Consider the following 20,465-nt stretch of genomic DNA (forward strand, 5'->3'; position numbering starts at 1 on the left):
TGGTCACAAAAAATTTTGAGCTTACAAAGGGGACCCCATACTCATAAAGGATGGGAACCACTGAGTTACAGAAACTGGGATTTGATTACCTTCATTCTGACTTGGAAACAATGCTCTGATTCAAAAATTTTCAGAACATCCACATTACTGGAGAAGACAGTACTGAAAAATTCTATATACATCACTCCATAGTTCATGACAGTCTCAAAGACATAAATACTAAGTAAGAATTCTTATTATTTTTAAACAGGGTCTCCCCAGAACCATAATACACACATTGTTCTGGGACCATAGAACGCATTGTAAGAATCACCACAATGGCACAAAACCATGGATATGAAGCACAGATCTATGGGATTTTAACAGAGAATCCCTCCAAATCCATCATGAAGTCACAGACCCTGTACGGCCAGGCAGCTGTTTTAAGAAGTGCCATTCTCAACTCCAGTGGGTATGTTTTTAACCCTTCTCAATCTGCAGTGGATTAAACAATTTGGCAGGGGGCGAATTTTGATCAGACCATAACTCAGTATGGCTCAAACCACTTCCAAGTCGCACGAAGAGGAGCCTGGAGAGAGTTTGGTGCCTTCAGAGGAGAAAGCGTGTCGCGTCTCTCCAAGCAGGCCTACTGGGAAGAAATACTGGGAAGATTTGAGAGCGCAGATGGCTGACTGGAAGGAAGAGATTCATTCCCTTCAAGCATTCAAACGTGCGTTTGCCTTTTTTTATCTCCTCCCTGTGACTCTGCCACAATAAACACGGATAAAAGGCCTTTTCACGCACAGTTTGAATGCGGGGCTCCAGCCTGGGAGAAAAGTGAACCACGCAAAGAGCTCGTAGTCCAGAGGCCAGGCAGGAAAGGCGGCTGGTCCACGTCAATGCCCAACCAAGGCCCTAATCAACTCTTCCGCGCGCAACATCTCTCCCCTCCCCCTCTTACCGGGCCGACAGCCGAGTCTTTGTGCAGCTTCAGCGCCTCCGCTGATTTGCTTCTTCTGATCAGGCACCGTCGCAGGAACCGCAGTCTACCCCGCCTCTGATTTCCTGTGTCTGCTCACTGGCCGCTCGCCATGTCACGTCATGCACCCCTCTCTCTCCCGCACAAATCAGTTTCCTTCTTGCTGTTCTTCCGCCATAGAGAGAGATAAACAGTCTGGAATTACAGCGCCATAGACTTACAATTAGAGAGGTAGGAAAAAGGGTGAGAACAAGCCCAATTGTCTTCTGATGGAATTTCTTGGTTCCTTTTCACAATTTCCAGTGGGGTAGACGTATTGCGCCAAAAAAACCCTAGCAACTTTAATTTTGACATACCGTTTCGTGGACTACAGTCCACTTCATGAGATGGAGAAAATGATATTTTAAGTACATAAACATCGGGAGTTTTAGGTTTATGGTGTATGCGTGGTTGTAAACAGCGAGTTCTACCTTTTTTGCATTTCATTTCTCTTCTACCTCACTGTTTACAAAATCCCACCACCACCATCTGTTAGGATAATACTTCGTGCATCTCATGGAGCTGACTAGCTCGTGTAATCGTATGTTTTGGTTCCTTTTGAAGCATTTATTTTTGTCTTTCCAGATAGTGGAGAACTGTCCTTTGAAAACAATTCAGGATTTTAGCTTGGCTGTAATTGGACAGCAGTGTGTCCAGACCAAGAAAAATTAGGAGTTCCTGCTCTTTTGAACTCAGATAGTATTTTGTATACAAAATGTTCATTTAATTTTATTACATTTAGCGTTTAAACGTTTTAAAGACAGCCGTGCCGGCGTCGCTGACCTCCGTAATATAGGTGTGGGGAGAAGGGGCTATGGCGGAGTGGCTAACAGCTCACAAAATGGCCTCCAAACTCAAACAAAATCTACAGTTGGGCAATATACTTTTGTTCATTAGGATCAACCCAAATGTTACAAAAGCGTGGCAAGTTCCCGAGTTCTCCAGAACTTTTCGTCAGGCAAGATGTTGCACGGGAGGGGGGAGAACAGGGAAAAATAACAAAAACAAAAAAGTGCAAAAGTTAGGCTTATGTCGTACACGTAAAGTCAGCTTGCAGACTCAGTTCTTAGATGAACACTCTTATCTCGCTACACTATTGTGACATTTTTGTTGATCCCAATAAAGGTATTACAACTGAGTTTTTGAAGGGGTTTTCCCCCCTTGTGGACCAACACGGCTACCTTTGATTTTTATGTGCCTCGCACAACAGTCCTGTAGCATATTAAAAATGAGTACATTCATTATAGTATAAACTTTTGTAGACTGGAGATGACTTCATCAGATGCAGTGTGTTTGCATGTGTGTAAGCAATGAGGGTGGGAAACGAAATGCCAAAAGTTCAGAAAGTTACAATTCAATTAGACCTAGAATGTATGCAAAGTAAGCAGAGTGACCCTTTACAACTGTAGCGATAGATACTAAAATAAGCAACTTGGTGACATCCACAGCAATATAGTCAACAGTTTCAGAGGATGGATGCGAGTCTATATATTATAAACATAGAGATATTAAAAAAGGGCGGCATCGCACAGTGTGAACTTCCGGTAAAAATTGAAAACCACCATTGGACGTGATGTGGGCTCACAGTGGTGCCGCAATGTCCCTTGGCATCTCTAAATTCACACACACCCTTCCCGCATATATACTTTATATACCATACATTAGAAGTGAGAGTGGAAAGGTAGTTCAAATTGTAGACCAGAAGTGCCAATGTGGATTATGATGGTGTTATATGCAGAAGTTCGGGCATCTATTTTCCGAAGTCATGGACCCACGCGCTCTGCCCAACTTCCGGTTGGTTTTCGTGAGTTTTCATTTGACGCTTTGCAAAGGAGGAAAGCCGCAAGCCGTGGCTACGCGGAAGTGAATGGATCGCAATACATCTGCTGTCGGTTGAAGGGGCGTGTGTCTGCCGGGCAGTTTTAACTTGCAAGCGTAGGTGTGTTTTGAATGGAGGGACGAATCCAACTTGGGCATCGATAAAATCGGGGGGATTTTTAACGGGGAGACTATTTTTATTGTATTTTAAAGCAATCCTGAGACTCCCACCTTGCGTGGTTTGGGGTGTGATGCAGTGATTAGGGTGTTGGGACTAGAATTGGGGAGACTTGGGTTCAAATCGGAGAGGGACCATACCTCACGTGCTTTCAGGGTTGATTTGATTTAAATCATGATTCAAATCGCTTCTCTAAAGGACTCCGTTTTAATTATTTAAGTCACAGTTTAAATCACTTGTGGGGAAGATTCTATTTAATCATTTTTAGTAGAAGTATTATTGTTTAATATAACCTTAATGCTTATTCAGAGATGTAGGTTTCATTAGAAGGTAGGAACACACTTAGCAATTACTCTGAATTGTTTTCAGATTAATTTTCATGAAAAAAATTGGATAATTTGGTCATTTTAATACTAAAGCAGAATGAACTTGTGAAGTCATTCAGGAGATGAACCAGCTCCAACTGTTCAATTAATCATGATATTGTTGGCATGAATCACCATCACCAAACAGACTTTGAAAGTGTACTAATAAGATTGTTTATTCTTCTAGTTAGTTTTCTTCTTTGACAAACAACATTAACCAAACATGCACATGGATTTTTAATAGTTAACTATTTCAGTTTTTAGATAAATGTAAAGTTATTTAAAAAATGAAGTTTAGGCCATTTCAACTAAGTCAACATGAGAAACTTAAAATATTGGATGGTACAGTTAACTCAGTCTTCTTCACCTATGTCTTCCTTGTTCATTGTCTGGAACAGAAATACAAGTTTTCCTGCTTTTTTAATTCCCAGCTTATTTGTCGATTTAGAATGAATTAGTCCAAAGAAAGGGAAAAAATCTCTCTACCCCTGCAGAAGAGGCTACTGCTGTTAAGAGCTGGATTACCACTTCAGTGTTCTCCTTGTTCAGATCTACTCCATCTCCCCAAATTCTCTGTTCACTGACCTTCTCTATTTTTGCACTTAGAGAGAGGCAAGACCTTGAGAGAGAGTGTGCACTTCACGAACACCACCTGCAGAATAGGACTGATCAGGTTATCTCCTATCTCCATAAACTTCTGTTAACATATTTGTAGAATATAATCAGAAGTTGTATAATTAGAATTCACGATTATATATTTGATCTAGGCTCTTTTGAACTGTTTTAAGAAAATTTTGAAATGTGATATAAAGTTTAAAAATGCAATTATTATTATTTTTAAAGACATTTGTTTTTATCAACTCTGCTTGCTTTGCTTGGAGCAGGTTCCAGGTTCAATTCACAGCATCTCTATGTATGGCTGGGAAACAGTCCTGGCTTGAAATACTGGAGACCCACTGCAAGGCATTGTTGGCGATACTGAGTTAGATGGTCTGATAATTTGACTCTTAAGGCAGCTTCCTGTGTTCCTGTCCCTGCTCAGCCACTAAGACCTTGGGGTGATCATTCTCTCTCAGCCTAACCTACCTTATGGGTTTGTTGTGAGAATGGGGGGTGGTGGAACCCATGCATGCTGCCTTGAGTTCCTTGGAGGAAAGGGAGGATATAAATGAAATAATAACATCGGTTTTCTTTTTAGAGAAATACAGTTTTTGCAAGGGTTATATTATTATTATTATTACTCCTTATTTTACCCTGCCCTTTTTCCAAAACTGGAACTCAGGGTGGCTTACAAATAAAAACTACACATAAGTAAAAAAACATACAAAAATATACAATTAAAATAGAATTATTCGTAACATTAAAACCATGAAACATACACTTAGGATACTAAGACAATTTAAAACATTAAGAATAGGACCATAGAACAATACAACAGACCTTATGAGGTCCTATCTTAAACATCTTCTAGTCCAAAAGCCTGTCGGAATACTATTGATCACAGTAGCAGCACTGGGTGAGGAAGCAATTGACTCCCCATTTTTGGAATATATTAACAATCACAAGCTCTCTTTTTTTAAAAAAAAAAACTTTAACAAGTGTTGCTTGTGAACAAGGCCAATTCACAACAAAAATAATTGCATCTTTAAAATCAACCTTCACTAAAGTATAATTTGAACTACAACTTGCCACAGGACTGAGTTCCAGGACCTGTTTTCTGTACCAGGGCTCAGAGATTCGTCCTCTTTAGATGTAAAGTGCACTTTATCTTTGAATAGCTGCAACCAGCTGCTACATATCCATAATTAACTGAAAGGCTTCTGTGTCTGAGTCTGACTAGGGTCTGAGCCCTTGATTGTCTACATTTAGAAAGTGACGACTGCCTGTTGGAGAAGTAATTATTATCCTTGGTCATCACTGATGAGAAATATTTTGTATATGTAGCGATCTTTATAGGAAAATAGAGAGCTGCCTTATACTCAGTCAGACCATTGGTCCATCTAGCTCAGTATTGTCTACACTAACTGGCAGCAGCTCTCCAGGGTTTCAGACACAAGACATGAAAACTCACAGACTCTGGACTCCCAAGCCAGGCTCTCCTCCCCACTGTGGTATACCAGCATGTGCTAGTGATTGAACCTGTGACCTTTTTCATACAAACAGATGTTCTACCACTGAGCAACAGCCTTTCTCCAATTCATACGTAGTCTTTGCAAACCAGTTACCTAACTATGAGCAATCTTTACTCACTGCAGGTCTGCCCTATATTTGCCCCCCCCCCCAAAAAAAAACCTAGCCCTTGTGGCCATGGAAAACTCAGAAAGTTGTTGCCTTTTAATACAAAGAGCAATGAATTGATAAGAGCCTCTGAAGCTGTTAAAACCATTGATAACCCCCTTTTAGTCAATGTATTACATGTTTGAAAGCGCCAAATGATTTGTGATTGCACATTACTGTCTGAAGTGACTAAAGTAGTTGAATTTGCACCCAATATTGCCCTGGATGCAGCTATGAGTAACCTAACTTTTCATATGTCTAATCTAATGAATTGTCATTTGCAACTCAAAATCTTGCATCCAACAAATGCCAGGCTAAATATTGTCCTGTTAAAAGGAGATCCTCTCCCTCGTTTGTATCTCTTGTATGCTTATAGGCTCTACTGTGTAATCCACAGTCTTGCTTCCTCAGTTGGAGAGAAAATTTATTGGAAAGCAGTGCCTTGTAAAACTTGTTGCCAGTCAAAAGCTAAGACAACAGAACACTAATGGTATTTTTTCCCCTTTTCCCTCTAAAGGTAAACAGAAAACACCAGCATGGTTGAAAACTCACCAGCCCCATTGCCAGAAAGAGCTATATATGGCTTTGTTCTTTACTTAGGTTCCCAGTTTGTCTTTAGTGAGTATATTTGTTTACTCAGTAACCCACTTAAGTTCAATACTCCTGCTGTAGTGAATGCAATCCAGCAAAGATCCTGATGTCCATGCACATAAGAGCTTATGCAACTTGGGTATTTTAATTGTTTTCTGTTCAATATTAACTAATCCTCTCTTATTATCAACCACTAACAGCTTTTTATAATTCCAAGACTTTAATTCAGGTGTGGGGAATCTGTGGTCCTCCAGATGTTGCTGAACTATAACTCCCATCATGCCATGCTTGCTAGCACTGATGTTCAGCAACATCTGGAGGGCCAAAGGTTCCCTTCTCCTGCTTTTAAATGAAATGTGGTGGTGGTGAGGATGCCAATATTGAAAACAAAAGTGTTTGGGCATCATGTCCAATTAGGCTTGTTGGGTTGAGACCCTGAGACAGCTGCTTGTACCTCTAGTGGCTACTCAAAAGGAAGTCTCATTGATTTAAATAGGGCTTAGAGTTAGCCATAGAGCTGTATAGATCTCCAGGAGATGTACTTCTAAGTAAACATGCATAGAATTTAAAAGGTCACATCCACACCACACTTTTATATCATTTTAAGAGCCATGGCTTTCCCCAAGGAATCCTGGGAACTATAGCTTGGTAAGGGTGCTGAGAATTGTTAAGTGACCCCTCACAGTTCCCAGAACCCTTAACAAACTACAGTTCCCAGGATTCCTTGTGGTTCTTAAAGTGGTATAGGAGTGCTTTAAATGTATGGTGTGTATATGATCCAAGTTGCATATAAGCCTGCAGGCAGGGCTTGTCTCTTGAATCTTCGGGTTTACGTGCTGTACTCTGCCATGATTTGAAAACATTTGACCAACATTTTTATTGTTAGAAAGTGGAATCCTTCAGGCTTGTCTTGACATTCTACTATTTGAATACCCTCTGCTGCTAGAAGTTAAGTGACAAGCGTCTGATAGATTTTCCCTTTCTGTGCACAATAACCTAATACTGTATGTTTTTACTTGGAGTGAGTATCATTGGTATTGACATCCAAGTAATTGTACAAATTCATTAATCTGATTGTTTCAGGGCTTTCAGACTGACTTTCTAATACCATGCCTGCATAACAAGCCTTATTGGCTTGTTCAAATCATATTTTAAATTAAATTCATTTGGCCTCTCATATCACTTTTGTTAACACAATTCATCAAGTTTGGTGAATATCTACCTTTAAGAAATAGCTTTTTTTTTCTTAGAATGGCCATTGCCAAATTATGTACTGAATTCAACTTTTGATTTTGTATGGGGTCTAGTTGCTTGGAATGACTTTGCTGCTAGTGCCTGCCTGCAGCATTTATCCAAGTAGTGCCTGGGCCCAGATCAGATATAGAATCTCTTATAATTAGAATGAACAGTCCTTCTAATAGCTAGGTGAGATACAAGCTTGGCTCCTTTGGTGTAGGACATTGTGTCATTTTTGCCATTATACGCAACTTTTCTTCCTCCTTGTTTCCTGCAGTGCTGTACCTTGTGTGGGCCTACATACCTGAATCCTGGCTGTTCTCAGTGGGGTTGACATACTGGCCTCAAAAGTAGGTTTGAATCATTCTCCTGCTAAATGTCTTTCATGCTGATAAAACTAACTTAGTTAGGCAGAGAGTCACTATCCTCCTTTTATAACTTAGCCTTGCATAAAAAGAGCCCTGTTGGATCAGGCACAATCCATGTTGTCCAGCATCCTGTTTACAACTGTTAGAAGAGGAGGAGCAGCACAGCAGAAGTGTGAGCAAGTTGGTGTTTTTACCTGTAGGAGTAGACTTTTACTCTGCAGTGAGGCATTAGGCTCTGGTAAAATAATAAAAGCTTGTTTATTTAAAGAAATACATAGTAGTAAAGAGTTTCTACTTCCGACTAACTAGCTATGTTGGGGGTGCAAAGACCAAGCATGGTCTTGATCTCATGTCTTCTCTCCTCAAGAGATCAGGGAGGGGAAGGGAGTGGCTGGAAAGTGTGATCAGCATCCCTAAGAGATATCAGTTTACAGGAAGGAAGATTTATCAGAACGAAGGACAAGGGCAGCCTAGTAAGCTGGAGGTCCCCTCTCTATCTCACTTGCAACAGGTAAACCCCAATCCAGTTTGAGTTGCATTCCCACAATTCCAAGGCCAATGTGGTATCCACATGAGTTTTTCCACTGGAGGGCAAAATAAAAGTCCAAGGGATGGAGACAAGACTAGTTTCTCACACGCACACAATTAGAATAATTTCTGTATGTTCTGCCTCATACCTCAGGTTCTACAAATTCTAGAAACACTCTTTTTTAAAAAAATGAAAGCTGCAAAGGGGGTAACTTCCCTTGCTCCCCCCCTCCGTGGACATCTATTGCCAGTCAGAGGCTTCTAGGAAGCCTACTGTAACAGACCATGAAGGCAGCAGCTGCCCCTCTCCACTACAACAGAATGTCCCAGCACCTGATGTGCAGAAGCAGTGTTTTTTAAATTGACATTCCTTGTAACTATCAAGAGGAATAGCTATAGACAGACTTACCCTTCATGAATTTGTCTTAACTTTTCTTTTAAAAAATACAAAGCTCTTCTGATTGAGCAGCCATCACCTCATCCTATGTTGAATTCCATAATTAACCATTCATTGTGTAGAACAGTATTTCCTTTTGTCCATTCTGAACCTATTGCCAATCAGTTTGTTGAGACACAGAAAACCTTTCCATGAACTCTTGCTATGCTGTTTGGGTGATATCCAACTAAGCCATACTCAGAGTAGACCCATTAGAATTAATAGAATTAAGTCCAGTGATACCGCCCTTCCTAATTTTAAAAATGTCTATCTTGTGCTCTGCCCCCTTTGATTCATTTCCTAAATTAAAAGGCCCCAAACAGTTTAGCCTTTCCTCACAGGGAAGTTGCTCCAGCCCCCTTAACATTTTGGTTGCTCCTTTCTGTACCATTTTTTCAGTGCTATTGTGGTCATCTTTGAGATGGGGTCTTGCTTTATGTAGTACTTGAAATATTTGCTGTGTGTATGTATAACACACACACATGCACACACACACCACCACTTAAGGTAACTGTTTTTACCCTCATTTCACAGGTTCTGGGCTGTCGCTTTGCCTGTATACCTTTTAGTTAGTGTGGGAATAGGCTGTGTACTTCTGTTTGGTGTTAACATGATCAGTACTGCCCCACTGAGTTCCACACATACTATTACAGGTAAGGATGTTCACAAGGACTGCATATAATACACTCCTAATATGATTTTTAACCCACTCACAATATTTATTTTCTATTGTAGAACAAACATTCCTACACCCCTAAAAAACTAATCTCAATGAATTATGCAGTGTTTTGATTTCTCATTATTGCACCATTCATGGTACATCTCTTATGTATACAGTAGGGCCCTGCATTACGGCGTTCCGCTAATGCGGCGCCTTTCATTTTCAATTTTAAAGGGTTTTTCCCCCCTTTTGCGACGTTTTGCGCTGTTTTTGCGTGACGCGGCCCATTAAAGTCAATGGGGTTCCGCTTTATGGCGTTTTCCGCTTTACGGCGGGGGTCTGGAACGGAACCCACCATATAAGCGGGGCTCTACTGTAGTAATTAACAGAAGAATAGCCCAGCTCCTTCTGTTCACATGGGAGGCCAGGGAAAGTTGCAGGCAGAACATGTGTCTGTGTCATGTAAACAGGACCTTGCAAAAATAAACACAGATAGTTAGGAAACACTTCACAGTATTTGTGTACCAGTTCTAGACAATCCAGAAACAAATTGACTCCTGAACAAAAATTTTTTATGAACGTAGTGTCTTTCCAAGACATCTTTATGAATATATTTTGCTAGGCTGTTGGGCCCAGTGTTGTTTCAGTCAGTCGTGTCATGTGTCTTCAGGGGGGAAACTCTTTTTGGAATGGCAGGGAAGGAGATGATTCCTGCTGATCTGATCCTGCTGGCCAGGCCAAACGCACCAGCTGGCTGACAAATGACTAAAGCCATGACTTATGAGTGATGGGGTGGGTGAGCACTGTATGTTGACCAGGCCTTCTCCTGCCCTCACACTACCATTTTCAAGTGGCAGCATGAAAACATGTACCTGCAAAATATCAAGGAAAAGCAGAACATTAAAAAAAGAAAAGAATTTTGAACCATGAAAAGGAGATGACAAACAGAACCATGCATTCTGGTATTGCTCTACAATGGATGTGAAAACGAGTATATAAAAGCATGAAGATAGCTGAAATTACTTGTACCCCTCTTCAGGCAATCTAATAGTCAGCTTTTTATAAGATCTATACTTATATTTTTATCGGTTTAAAAAATCTCTTCCTGCATCTGGTCCATACATGCATGTACTAAGCTTCATCATAGGCATGGTTCTAGTCAGTTGCCATTTATAACAAACTGCATCCATCAACATATGCTGCTTGACACATAGATAACAGGCTTTCCACTGAATTAACTCAAAGCTCCTGTGTTCCACTAGTAGATTATGATATATCATATAATACCTTTCTTACTTTGTCCATCTTAGAGTTGATCTATAGAGTGAAGAAAATTGGATGCTACAGGCCTCCTGGGTCTCCTTGAAAATGCAAGTGGGGAATTATTTCTGTATTAAACATTTTATGTCTTGCCTTTCTGCAATTCAGTTTTATAACAATTTCATACAATAAAACAAACTTGATGTTCAAACATAAAACAGCAAAATCCAAAGAACTTTAAAATATATATATATACCACCCTTCAGCAGAGGATCCAGGTTGGTTTACAAAAACACATAAATAAAATAACATGTTAAGAAAATATACATATTAAAGGCCTTAGAAAATAAAAGCAGTCCCCTAGTACCAAAAGAGTTAGTGTGGTTCTAGTTGATGTCTGTGGGGTAGGAATTCCACAATAAAGCAATAAAGATTTGTTGCTGGTTATCATCCACCTTACCTCAGATAGTGGAGCCTGGAGGCAAAACTTTGACTATGACTTAATTATATTGCTTTCCTCAATCTAACCAAAGGCCTTCTGAAACAGAGACATCTAAAGGCCAGGGGGATATTGGCAAGCCTCTAGAGCAGGCACATAGAAATTGTGGCCTTCTGGATGTTGCTAACCTATAACTCCCATCATCCCTGACCATAGGCTCTGCTGGTTGGGACTGATGGCAGTTGGGCACAAGAGAGGTCATTCCACACAGCAACTACTGAGTCAACACTGCCTCTTATCATTGATAACCTCCCAAAGGTTTGGGGGTGGGATTTAGAATAGTGTTTAAATGGCAAATGAGTTCATACAGGGACAAGTGTTGAATGCTTTAAAAGAAGTTCTTCCTTGTAGAAACCAGCATCTTAGGCTAGACTGAGTGGAAGTAAAATATTAAACAATTTCCCAGCTTGCATTTTGAAGTAGTACAATTCCAGAAGGATTATGCCACTTGATTTTTTTGAATTTATAGATCAGTCCTTATTTTCTGGGATTTGCATGGCAAAGTTATCTGTACTTTGCTGATCTTTGTATAGTGGATTGCAAGGGTTTGGGGGATTTGGAGTCGGTATGGTGGCTTATTAGTGGAAACATTAATGTATCTTGCTGAAAAATTACTTTCTCATGAAAAAAGTATTCTTTTAAGTAATCCAAAAGGAAGATCTTATTTTATTTTTCCTTGCATTTTCTACAGACCACTACGCAAAAAACCAAAAACAGAAGAAACAACAAGAAAATGCTATCCCTGCATTAAGAGATATTCCTATCAGTGAAGTAAACAAAATGTTTTTCTTGACTGACACAGAAGATAAGTATTTTTTAAAAACTCATTCATGTGGGAAAGAGTTCTAAATTCTTGTGTTGAAAAAGTTGACAATGAAGTAATAAAATGCTTGACTTCAGTGAGATTATGTAACAGTGACTCTAAAATAAAGTTGCAATACTTACAGTGCATCTTTCAGAGATCCTACCCACAAGTGAAGTGCCATTCATCCTCAGCCATATATTGCCCACTGGGAGCATAATTTTTACTGTAACAGAAGATATGCCTTTCTGGGTTTTTCCATACTTATTGATTGATTAATATCCCACCCTTCTTCCCAGCCAGGAGCCCAGAGCGGCAAACAAAAGCACTAAAAACACTTTAAAACATCATAAAAACAGACTTTAAAATACATTAAAACACAACATCTTTAAAAAGCTTTGAAGACATTTTAAAAAAAGGTTAAAACATATTTTTAAAAAGGTTTAAAAACATATTAAAAAGCAATTCCAGACGCAGACACATCAAACCTTTTTTTCCAACACAGACACATCATACCTTTTTTTTAAAGTCACCCCTGTGCTTCAATCAAAGTAGTGAACCAGGAATGCAAAACAGTTGTCACTTTACTTGAAAGCAAAATCTGCAGACATTGGTAGTGCTCATGCTCTGATTCTCGGCATGCTCCCCCATTTCTCAGTTCTTACAGATACCTCCCTGTAACCTAGACCCTTGAAACCTTTGTGAAACACCTGTATACTATAGAAAACATCAGGCAGTCTCCCAACTAAAGAGCTACTTAGGGGTGTTTAAGGGGGAAAACTGCATGAGATCCTGCTCGGATTTCCTATGTCACATTTAAGTTAACCCACAGCTACCCAAGTTGATAGTGATGTGCAAAAAAAAATATTTGGAGAGTACTAACCTTATTTGTCAGATTTGCAGTACTTACGCCAAAGTAGCACTCAAAATGTAAACCACATTTCACAGCAAAGATCCTTGATCCCTTTGCCTTCTAATTTTTTCTAACAAACAGTGGAAATCTACATGATCCACTATTTCATTCTGGAACCAAAATTGCAAAATAATTCCATTTAAGCATACATTTTGTCCAAAATGCCCTTGCCTCAATTGCCACTGCTTTAAACTGTGATTTCTTTCCAAATAAGCGTGCTTATTTGCTGCCACAGGACACATTAAAACTATGCAACTCTTCCACTACAGTACATTTAATTCTTATTTGTAAACTTCAACATGTTTACTGGTTTTATAGTTAGGGATCTATTTAATCCAAGTTTTGGAGTTCATAAGTTTTAAAGCTTTTTTAAAGAATGTTTTTAAAGTTGTTTTGTTTTAATGTATTTTAAGGTCTGTTTTTATGCTGTTTTAAAGTGTTTTTACTGCTTTTGTTTGCTGCCCTGGGCTCCTGCTGGGAGGAAGGGCAGGATACAAATTAAATAATAAAATAAGTAATGTTGGTATGTTGCAATGATTTGGGTGCACTTCCAGTGAAAAAACATGTAGAACAATACCACCAATCCAAATTCCAAAGAAAGGGAATCAACCTGGTTGAGCCCCTAACAAAAAAATTCTGGAGATGAGTTTTAAGGTGGTGGAGAGGATATGCACCATGATGTTAAATTTTCTTCTCCATGTTGTACTCCACACACACACACACACACACACACACACACACACACACACACACACACACACACACACACACACACACACACACACACACACACACACACACACACACACACACACACACACACACACACACACACGTTTGTATATGGCATTATAGAACAGCCAGACCAGATCCTGAGCCCTTTAGCACTACATAGCATAGTTGCAGGAGACGGAAAGGAAAACAGTGTAAGTCCTCTATCAGTTCACTACTCGGCTGTACTGAACAGGAATACCCATTATTATTTCAACTTGTTAGTTGTTTGTTACACAAAAAGGTCTCCAAGCAACGTACAACATAATTTAAGAACATAAGCTCTTTACTTTAAGTAAAAACACATTAATAAAAATGCATGCAATTCATAAAAAAATACACAAGGCAACCCTCAATAACTGCAACAGAAAGCTTTGGCAGTACAGCATCATATAGTCCATCACAAGCCTGAGGGAAAATGGTAAGTTTATACCTGGTATGGAAAATATGTCATGCAGGCACTGGAGAGACCTTTCCACAAATGGGGAGCCACAACTGAAAATGCCCTTTCCCTTGTCAGCACCCTCCAAGCCTCCTTAAAGGAGGGATCCAGAGAAGGGCCTCAGAAGATCTAAGGGTCTGGGTATGTTCATAGCAGGAGAGGTGTTCCAGAAGATTTTGGGCTCCTGAGCCATAAAGAGCTTACAGGTCAAAACCAGCAATTTGAATTGGGCTCGGTAGTGTTCAGGCAGCCAATGTGTTAGGGTCTGGGGATATGAAGCAACATTTTATTGTTGGATCTTCACTTTATGCAGGATTTCAACCAATGTGGAATTCACTATGTCCAGCAGATAAACATGGGACTACCCTTATCCGTCTAGAGAGAAAAAAATGTACCCAGAAAGCTTATGTAAAATTTGCCATCTTGGGGCCTAATTAACATGATCAATTAAGTTTACAAAACCACACACATTTACACCAACCTTTGATTTGTAAATATACTGACAGGACAAACCAGAGGTTGAGAAATACTAAAATAAAACCAACAATTCCTATCAAAGATTTCACTTTACGTAAATAAAAGCAGAGTTATCTGTGAGGTGTTCCTACTTCAACAGAAAAACACTGAGTTATGATTATTCAAAAATAGCTAGGAATTGTATACTGTTGAAATACCAAACTGTATACTATCCATGGAGAGAAGAGTTGTTACGTCAAGATAAAAATACTGTGACAGTAGTCCCAAGGCATAGATTGTTAAACTCTATATCTCAGTTATGAAAAAACTTCAATTACAATATATTTGATTGTATGACAAGATAGGTTAACAGTGCCTTTCCTGTTGAAATGCCAGTTAAAATACACCAAAACCTTTAATGGTTTTATAATTTTACCATGTTTTAATGATTTTATTGTACGCAGCCTTGATATTTATTATGAGTTAGCAGTTTATAAATATTATAAACGTCATTATAAACTGTCATTTCTTTCTTCATCACCTGCAGAGTCGGATAAATTAAATGTGGTTTGAACTGAAGAACTGGCCAAATATCTTAATCCCCATCATGTGTAATTATTTAGGCAAATAAAGTCTAGTTCAGGGGTTGCTAATCCAGGGCTCATGGGCACCATAGTGCCTGCAAAAGCCATATGTGTATATGTGAGCTTGTGTGTGAGAGATTCATGTGTGCCTGAGGTCTATGTGTGTATGTGCAAGAGAGCATGGTGTGGCCACCTTGTATATTTTTTTCTGGTACTTAGTAATGCTCCCCATTATTAGACAGCATCAGAATTGTGTGTGTGTACATACATGTACAAAATCAATCTTGTGTGATCTCCCCAATCAGAACCAGCAGGACATAGCTAACTTTCCATGGTAAGAATGAGGTTGCTTGATGCTATATCCCCACAGCAGCCATGTTGGATTATGGCACATCACCATGGCAGCCATTTTGCAACTGATACCCACAGCACTTTCTCAAAATTCAAAATATGTCAGCTGGTCTACAAAGGTTGGTGACCCCTGGTTTAGTTGAAGGAAACAAAGAGTCCCCACCCCCCAAAAAAAGTTTTTATAGATTTTTCCTGTTAAGTAGGTATGAATACAAAAGGAACAGGTTCATACATTCCTTGCACAATACCAATTAAAGTGCTCAACCAAGATGTCTTACAGAGTGAATCAAATTGTAAGTGAGTAAGGACCTAAGGGCCAATCTGCCTTTATCCCAAAGAGAATAGTATCAAATTTGATCTGTACAGATATAAACATTACCCATCAAGCAATATTTATTTGAATGCCTGTTTATCAAAGACGAACACCACGACCTTAAGCATGTGATAGACTAAGGCTGCAATCCTGTACACACTTGGAAGTAAGCCCAACCAAAATTCACTGAGGCTTAACTGTATAGGACTGCACTGTTAATGTATACTATTTCCTAAACTCTAGGGTGGACTAACGGATTGGATTTTCTCCCATTACCTTGCTGAGGGAAAGAAGGCAGGGATGTCTTCTGCTACTCCAGGTCTTTGCCTTCTGTAAAGAATCCTTAGCCTTATCACTGTGTAATTATTGTTATACCTTGGATGCTATTGTTAATGGCAAACTCCATTAAAATGAACTTACTTGCCCATGATGTGCTCATTTCGAATTTGACCTAGCAGAAACACACAAAGGAACTGACTTTATGGCACAATCTTGTGTTTTAATTATGAAAAATTTGAGTTGTTGGAGTTAAATAAAATTAAACAGGCACTGTTACAGGCAACTCTTATGTCAAAGAAGATGTGAGGTATATAGGGGGTTCTATCATATGAAATTATAAAGACCACGTACAATTAATGAAGGATATATCTGATGAGATACAAAACTGACAAACGTCAAAACCTGTCTCAGCTTTGAATTTTGATTATTCTGCCAGCCCCGCAATTCATTTGAAAACAAGAAAAAGTAAATATTGCAAAAATGTATATACAAGGATTTTTTAAAAAACCAAGATATAGCAACTGTATGGTGTATTTACAGAGTAAAAACTAAGAGGGTTGAAGAGTTGGCTGTGTCCAACTTGATGATATAGTATTTCCAAGTAAACATGCATTCCAACCTATGCATGTTTACTTGGAAATATGTTCCAGTGAATACAGTGGGACTCTCTCTCAAATAAGTGCACACAGGACTTTTACCAGGGAATAAGTTAAGTCAACTTATTAACTATAAGCAATTGTGTGTATGTCTACAGATGTAGTCATTGCTCGCAGCAGTATAATACTATCAGTGGTTGTAGATAGATAATTTCCAAGCTAATCTATCTTGCTTGTTTAAAGCTTAGTTGGGTTGCCACCTAAGAGCTTGTATAAATATAAAGGCAGTGTGATAAACAGTAAGTTACTAGCAGAACAGAGAGATGGCTGCCAAGATAAGAAAAGTGATTGACATTCTCCAGCATGGCACCATTAAGCTGGATTGATGGTGCTACAGAGGGATTGGTTTGCACTTGCTGATGAAGCACTTTGGGTTTTTTCATATGCTTCTGCAAAGACATTTAGGATAGTTTGAAGATCTTCCTCTGAATGTGCGGAGACTACGTTATCATTGGCATATTGAAGTTCTATGATGGAGGTTATGATTACCTTAGTTTTTGCTTTTAGCCTACTGAGATTAAAAAGCTTTCCATCTGTTCGATATGTGATTTCCACACCAGTGGGAAGTTTCCCCTCAACAAGGTGTAGCATCGTGGCAATGAAAATAGCAAATAAAGTCGGAGCAATGATGCATCCCTGTTTGACACCTGCTCCCACTTTGAATGGATCATTTTGAGAGCCATTGTTATCCAAAATTGTCGTTGTCATGGAGGAGTCACAAAATATTCACAAATTTACAGGTAATCCAATTTTCAGAAGGATGGTCCAGAGAGCAGTTTGATTTACAGTATCAAAGGCCTTAGTCAGATCAATAAACGCCATATACAGAGGTGGTTTTGCTCCCTGCCTCCAGAAAATTCTGCAAATTACTTGGGAAGATAGGTGGACTAATGTTAGCGTATTGGAAGAAGCAAAGACCACCAGTGTGTTGAAACAATGATTCTCCAACATCAACTTCGCTGGACTGGCCATGTTATTCGAATGCCTGATCACCATCTTCCAAAGCAGCTACTTTACTCCCAACTTAAGGATGGAAAACAGAATATCGGTGGACACCAAAAGAGGTTTAAAGATGTTCTCAAAGCTAATAAAAAAAAAATGTAATATGAGCATCGAGAACTGGGAAGCCTTGGCCTATAAGCATCCCAACTGGAGGTTGGCCATTATCAAAGGTGCTATGGACTTTGAAGAACCACGAGTACGGGGTGAAAGGGACAAAAGAGCTAAGCGGAAGGCACATCAAGCAAATCCTCATCGTGACCATCTTCCATCTGGAAACCTATGTCCTCACTGTGGGAGGCTGTGTGGATCCAGAATTGGCCTCCACAGTCACTTATGGACCCACTGTTAAAGACCTTACCCTGGAAGACAATCTTACTCAGCCATGAGTAATCGCCAATGAATGACTAGAACAGTTCAGTGCTTGTGGTTTCCCTTACTTTAAATACTTTGATTTACAGAAAGTGGTGCAGTTTCTCTTAAGGCAGAGGTTTCTAATCAGAAGTCAGGAACTGATGCCATCTCTCCCCATGCTTAAAATAAGCTTGAGAAATCCAGTTTTGACAGCTTTCCTATCCAATGAGGAACAACAAAATGCAACCAGGGACCTATATTTGTCTTAACATTAGAAATAGGGATGGCACTGAAGCAGGAGGCAAGTGAACACTGGACCAAAGGTAAATTCTGGAATCTACAAGCAAAGCAACAAGATAATAATCCTCCCCTGTGGTTTTCCCCCAATATTGATGATCAAGAGCATTCTACCTCTAACCCTGGACGTCCCAGTGTTGTGAGAGGGGTTCATTATATGCATTCAGATAATTGTTTTCTACAATCTTTTTAAAGTTATCCAAGATGCATTTTTGGCAAATACAAATGTGCACTTCATTGTGCATCTTTACAGTGTTACTTTTCACAAGACAAACACGAAAACGGTTTCTAGATGGGAATAAGAGCAAGATTCTAATTTCAAAAATGATCCTGAATGTCTCTTAACATATTCCACTCGGTTTCCCATATTAAGGGAGCAATTGCCTCCCGTGACGATTCAGCAATCAGATAACCCTCCCTTATTTTTGCTGCAATGCATCTGTTCGGATCAGTTTGACACAAGAAAACTTGCTCTGCATGATGTAATTGTTTGGCACCCCTAACAGCCAAGTTTCATTTATTTCAGTGGAACTTATTTCCTCCAACTACGTATGCTTACAAGTTGTAACCTTTCAAGAAGTTCAGTTCATCGTCACAGGGCAAGGAACAGTATCCCACAACAGGGAACTGTGTCTGTTGATTTTATACATCAGGATTCCGTTCTGGAAAATTTCCACCTTACAGGTTCCAGTGTCTCTTTCCATCTCTCTCTTCTGAAAACGGGGGCACACGACGCTGGTCACACTCGACCCCTTTTTACTATAAAACCCTGGTCGCATCTGCTGGCGTCAGAACAAGTATGTGCAACCATGGATTGTCTGCTTTACAGCCCGATCCGATGCAGGTAGGCACGCTTAGAAGCCACTAACGTACGCCTACCTTTGCACGGTCGGGCTATTGCTGTGATCCGAGACGCCATCGCGGATAACATGGATGCGTGCGCGCCACAGAGAGGAAAAGAAAGCAACTGCTGAGCAGAGAGTAGCTCTAGATGCAGATACAGGAATAAGAAATACGGAATGATAATTGGAAAGCTTTTTGCTCAGAAACATTCTTTTCAAAAAACCATCTTTCCCTCCAAAGCTAATCTTGGGGGCTCTTATCTCGGTCTGAACTCGGGCACAGCAGTAGGAGGCAGGCAAGAAACTACAGGCGCTCGCTCGCAAACCCGTGGCGCTTCCGTCTCGTTTGCGCCTGCTCCTGTCCAGAACCAAGAGCCGGGGATGGGAGGGAGAGACGCTCGACCAATCAACGGTCCCTTTCTCTGAGCGCGAGGAGGACCGGGACAGCCAATCCGGAAGCGGCGGCAGCGGCTCCACCGCCACTTTTCGCACCCTTCTGCAATTGCTGAGCTGGGATGGGGGCTGGCGAGGTGGCCGTTGAATAACCTCCTTCCCCCGGCGTGTCGCCCGCGGCGCGCGTCATGCTGATTACGCTCTGCTACTTGTACTTGTGGGCGCGCTGGCGGGCCTATTCGGCAGGGCTCATCCGCCGCACCGTGCACAGGTTGTACAGAACCAGTTCCTTCACCTTCTCCTGCGCCTCCTCCGGCGCCGGGTGCTCTCGCTCAACGCTGCAACACCGGCAACCTCCCCACGTTCCGCTTCTCAAGAACGGGCCCCCGCGCCTCTCCGAGGAGAGAATCTGTCTGAGGGTGGGGAACAAGGTTTTCTTCGCTGACGAGACCCAGGTGTGATGTGAAAGGGGGCGGAGACTCGGCCCGCTGTACATTGAAACATGTAGGAAGCGCGCGCCCCCCCATGTTTGTGTATGTCTATAAAATGGGTGGGGAAGACCTGTGGTGTTTCCAGATGTGTTGGACTCCCAACTCTATCAGCCATGATCAGTGGTCAGATGGGAATTGGAATCCAATAGTATCTGGAGGGCACTAGTACCCCACCCCTAACATATAGAATGGGGATGGGTCGGTTATATCTCACACAAGCATGGTGTTCAGTTGGTGGGTGGGTACTTTTTTATGCTGTGTGGGTGCCTGCCTTCTACAGCTGGATGGTAGGCAGAAATTAATAGGTA

General features: G+C 40.4%; 3 protein-coding genes and 1 long non-coding RNA gene across 12 annotated transcripts in view; 2 read left to right on the forward strand and 2 right to left on the reverse strand.

The window, feature by feature from the left end:
* TTC3 (tetratricopeptide repeat domain 3) overlaps positions 1 to 1,141 on the reverse strand; it is a 111,398-nt gene extending 110,257 nt beyond the window's left edge. The window contains exon 1 of the mRNA XM_061627678.1: positions 941 to 1,141. The gene's annotated coding sequence lies outside the window, so the exon portion shown is untranslated. The remainder of the gene's footprint in view (positions 1 to 940) is intronic.
* On the forward strand, positions 1,090 to 17,860 carry PIGP (phosphatidylinositol glycan anchor biosynthesis class P). 7 transcript variants are annotated; one of them, XM_061627685.1, is made up of 7 exons: positions 1,092 to 1,189; positions 2,736 to 2,936; positions 3,965 to 4,031; positions 6,153 to 6,253; positions 7,740 to 7,812; positions 9,329 to 9,447; positions 11,906 to 17,859. In XM_061627685.1, exons 4-7 carry the CDS (start codon positions 6,172 to 6,174, stop codon positions 12,061 to 12,063), a joined length of 432 nt encoding a protein of 143 aa, XP_061483669.1. In that variant the 5' UTR covers positions 1,092 to 1,189; positions 2,736 to 2,936; positions 3,965 to 4,031; positions 6,153 to 6,171; the 3' UTR covers positions 12,064 to 17,859. The 7 variants fall into 7 exon arrangements, with proteins under 7 accessions (XP_061483674.1, XP_061483669.1, XP_061483672.1 ...); XM_061627688.1 differs by having other exon boundaries at positions 2,736 to 2,932; XM_061627687.1 differs by lacking the exon at positions 1,092 to 1,189 and adding an exon at positions 1,485 to 1,538.
* LOC133385176 (uncharacterized) lies at positions 9,556 to 20,090 on the reverse strand. Of its 2 annotated transcripts, none has more exons than XR_009762803.1 (4): positions 18,991 to 20,090; positions 12,160 to 12,242; positions 10,743 to 10,816; positions 9,556 to 10,327 (listed from the first exon to the last, which is right to left on the reverse strand). It is a non-coding gene; the product is annotated as an uncharacterized LOC133385176 (long non-coding RNA). The 2 variants fall into 2 exon arrangements; XR_009762802.1 differs by having other exon boundaries at positions 19,311 to 20,080.
* Positions 19,633 to 20,465, forward strand: part of HLCS (holocarboxylase synthetase) — a 181,695-nt gene continuing 180,862 nt past the window's right edge. Inside the window, exon 1 of one of the 2 annotated variants that reach the window (XM_061627679.1) lies at positions 19,633 to 20,121. In XM_061627679.1, the coding sequence (XP_061483663.1) occupies positions 19,855 to 20,121 (267 nt within the window). In that variant the 5' untranslated portion in view covers positions 19,633 to 19,854. Of the gene's footprint in view, positions 20,171 to 20,465 lie in introns of both variants that reach the window. The other variant, XM_061627680.1, reaches the window with a different exon arrangement.

The sequence above is a fragment of the Rhineura floridana genome, chromosome 5 (assembly GCF_030035675.1).
Source record: "Rhineura floridana isolate rRhiFlo1 chromosome 5, rRhiFlo1.hap2, whole genome shotgun sequence".
Classification (NCBI taxonomy): Eukaryota; Metazoa; Chordata; class Lepidosauria; order Squamata; family Rhineuridae; genus Rhineura; species Rhineura floridana.

Excerpts from the sequence above, each read along its gene's own strand:
- PIGP (XM_061627690.1), top strand. The coding sequence starts at position 6,172 with ATGGTTGAAAACTCACCAGCCCCATTGCCAGAAAGAGCTATATATGGC. Across the intron at positions 7,813-9,328 it reads TTGACATACTGGCCTCAAAA|GTTCTGGGCTGTCGCTTTGC; the intron begins GTAGGTTTGAAT and ends CTCATTTCACAG. Across the intron at positions 9,448-11,905 it reads TTCCACACATACTATTACAG|ACCACTACGCAAAAAACCAA; the intron begins GTAAGGATGTTC and ends CATTTTCTACAG.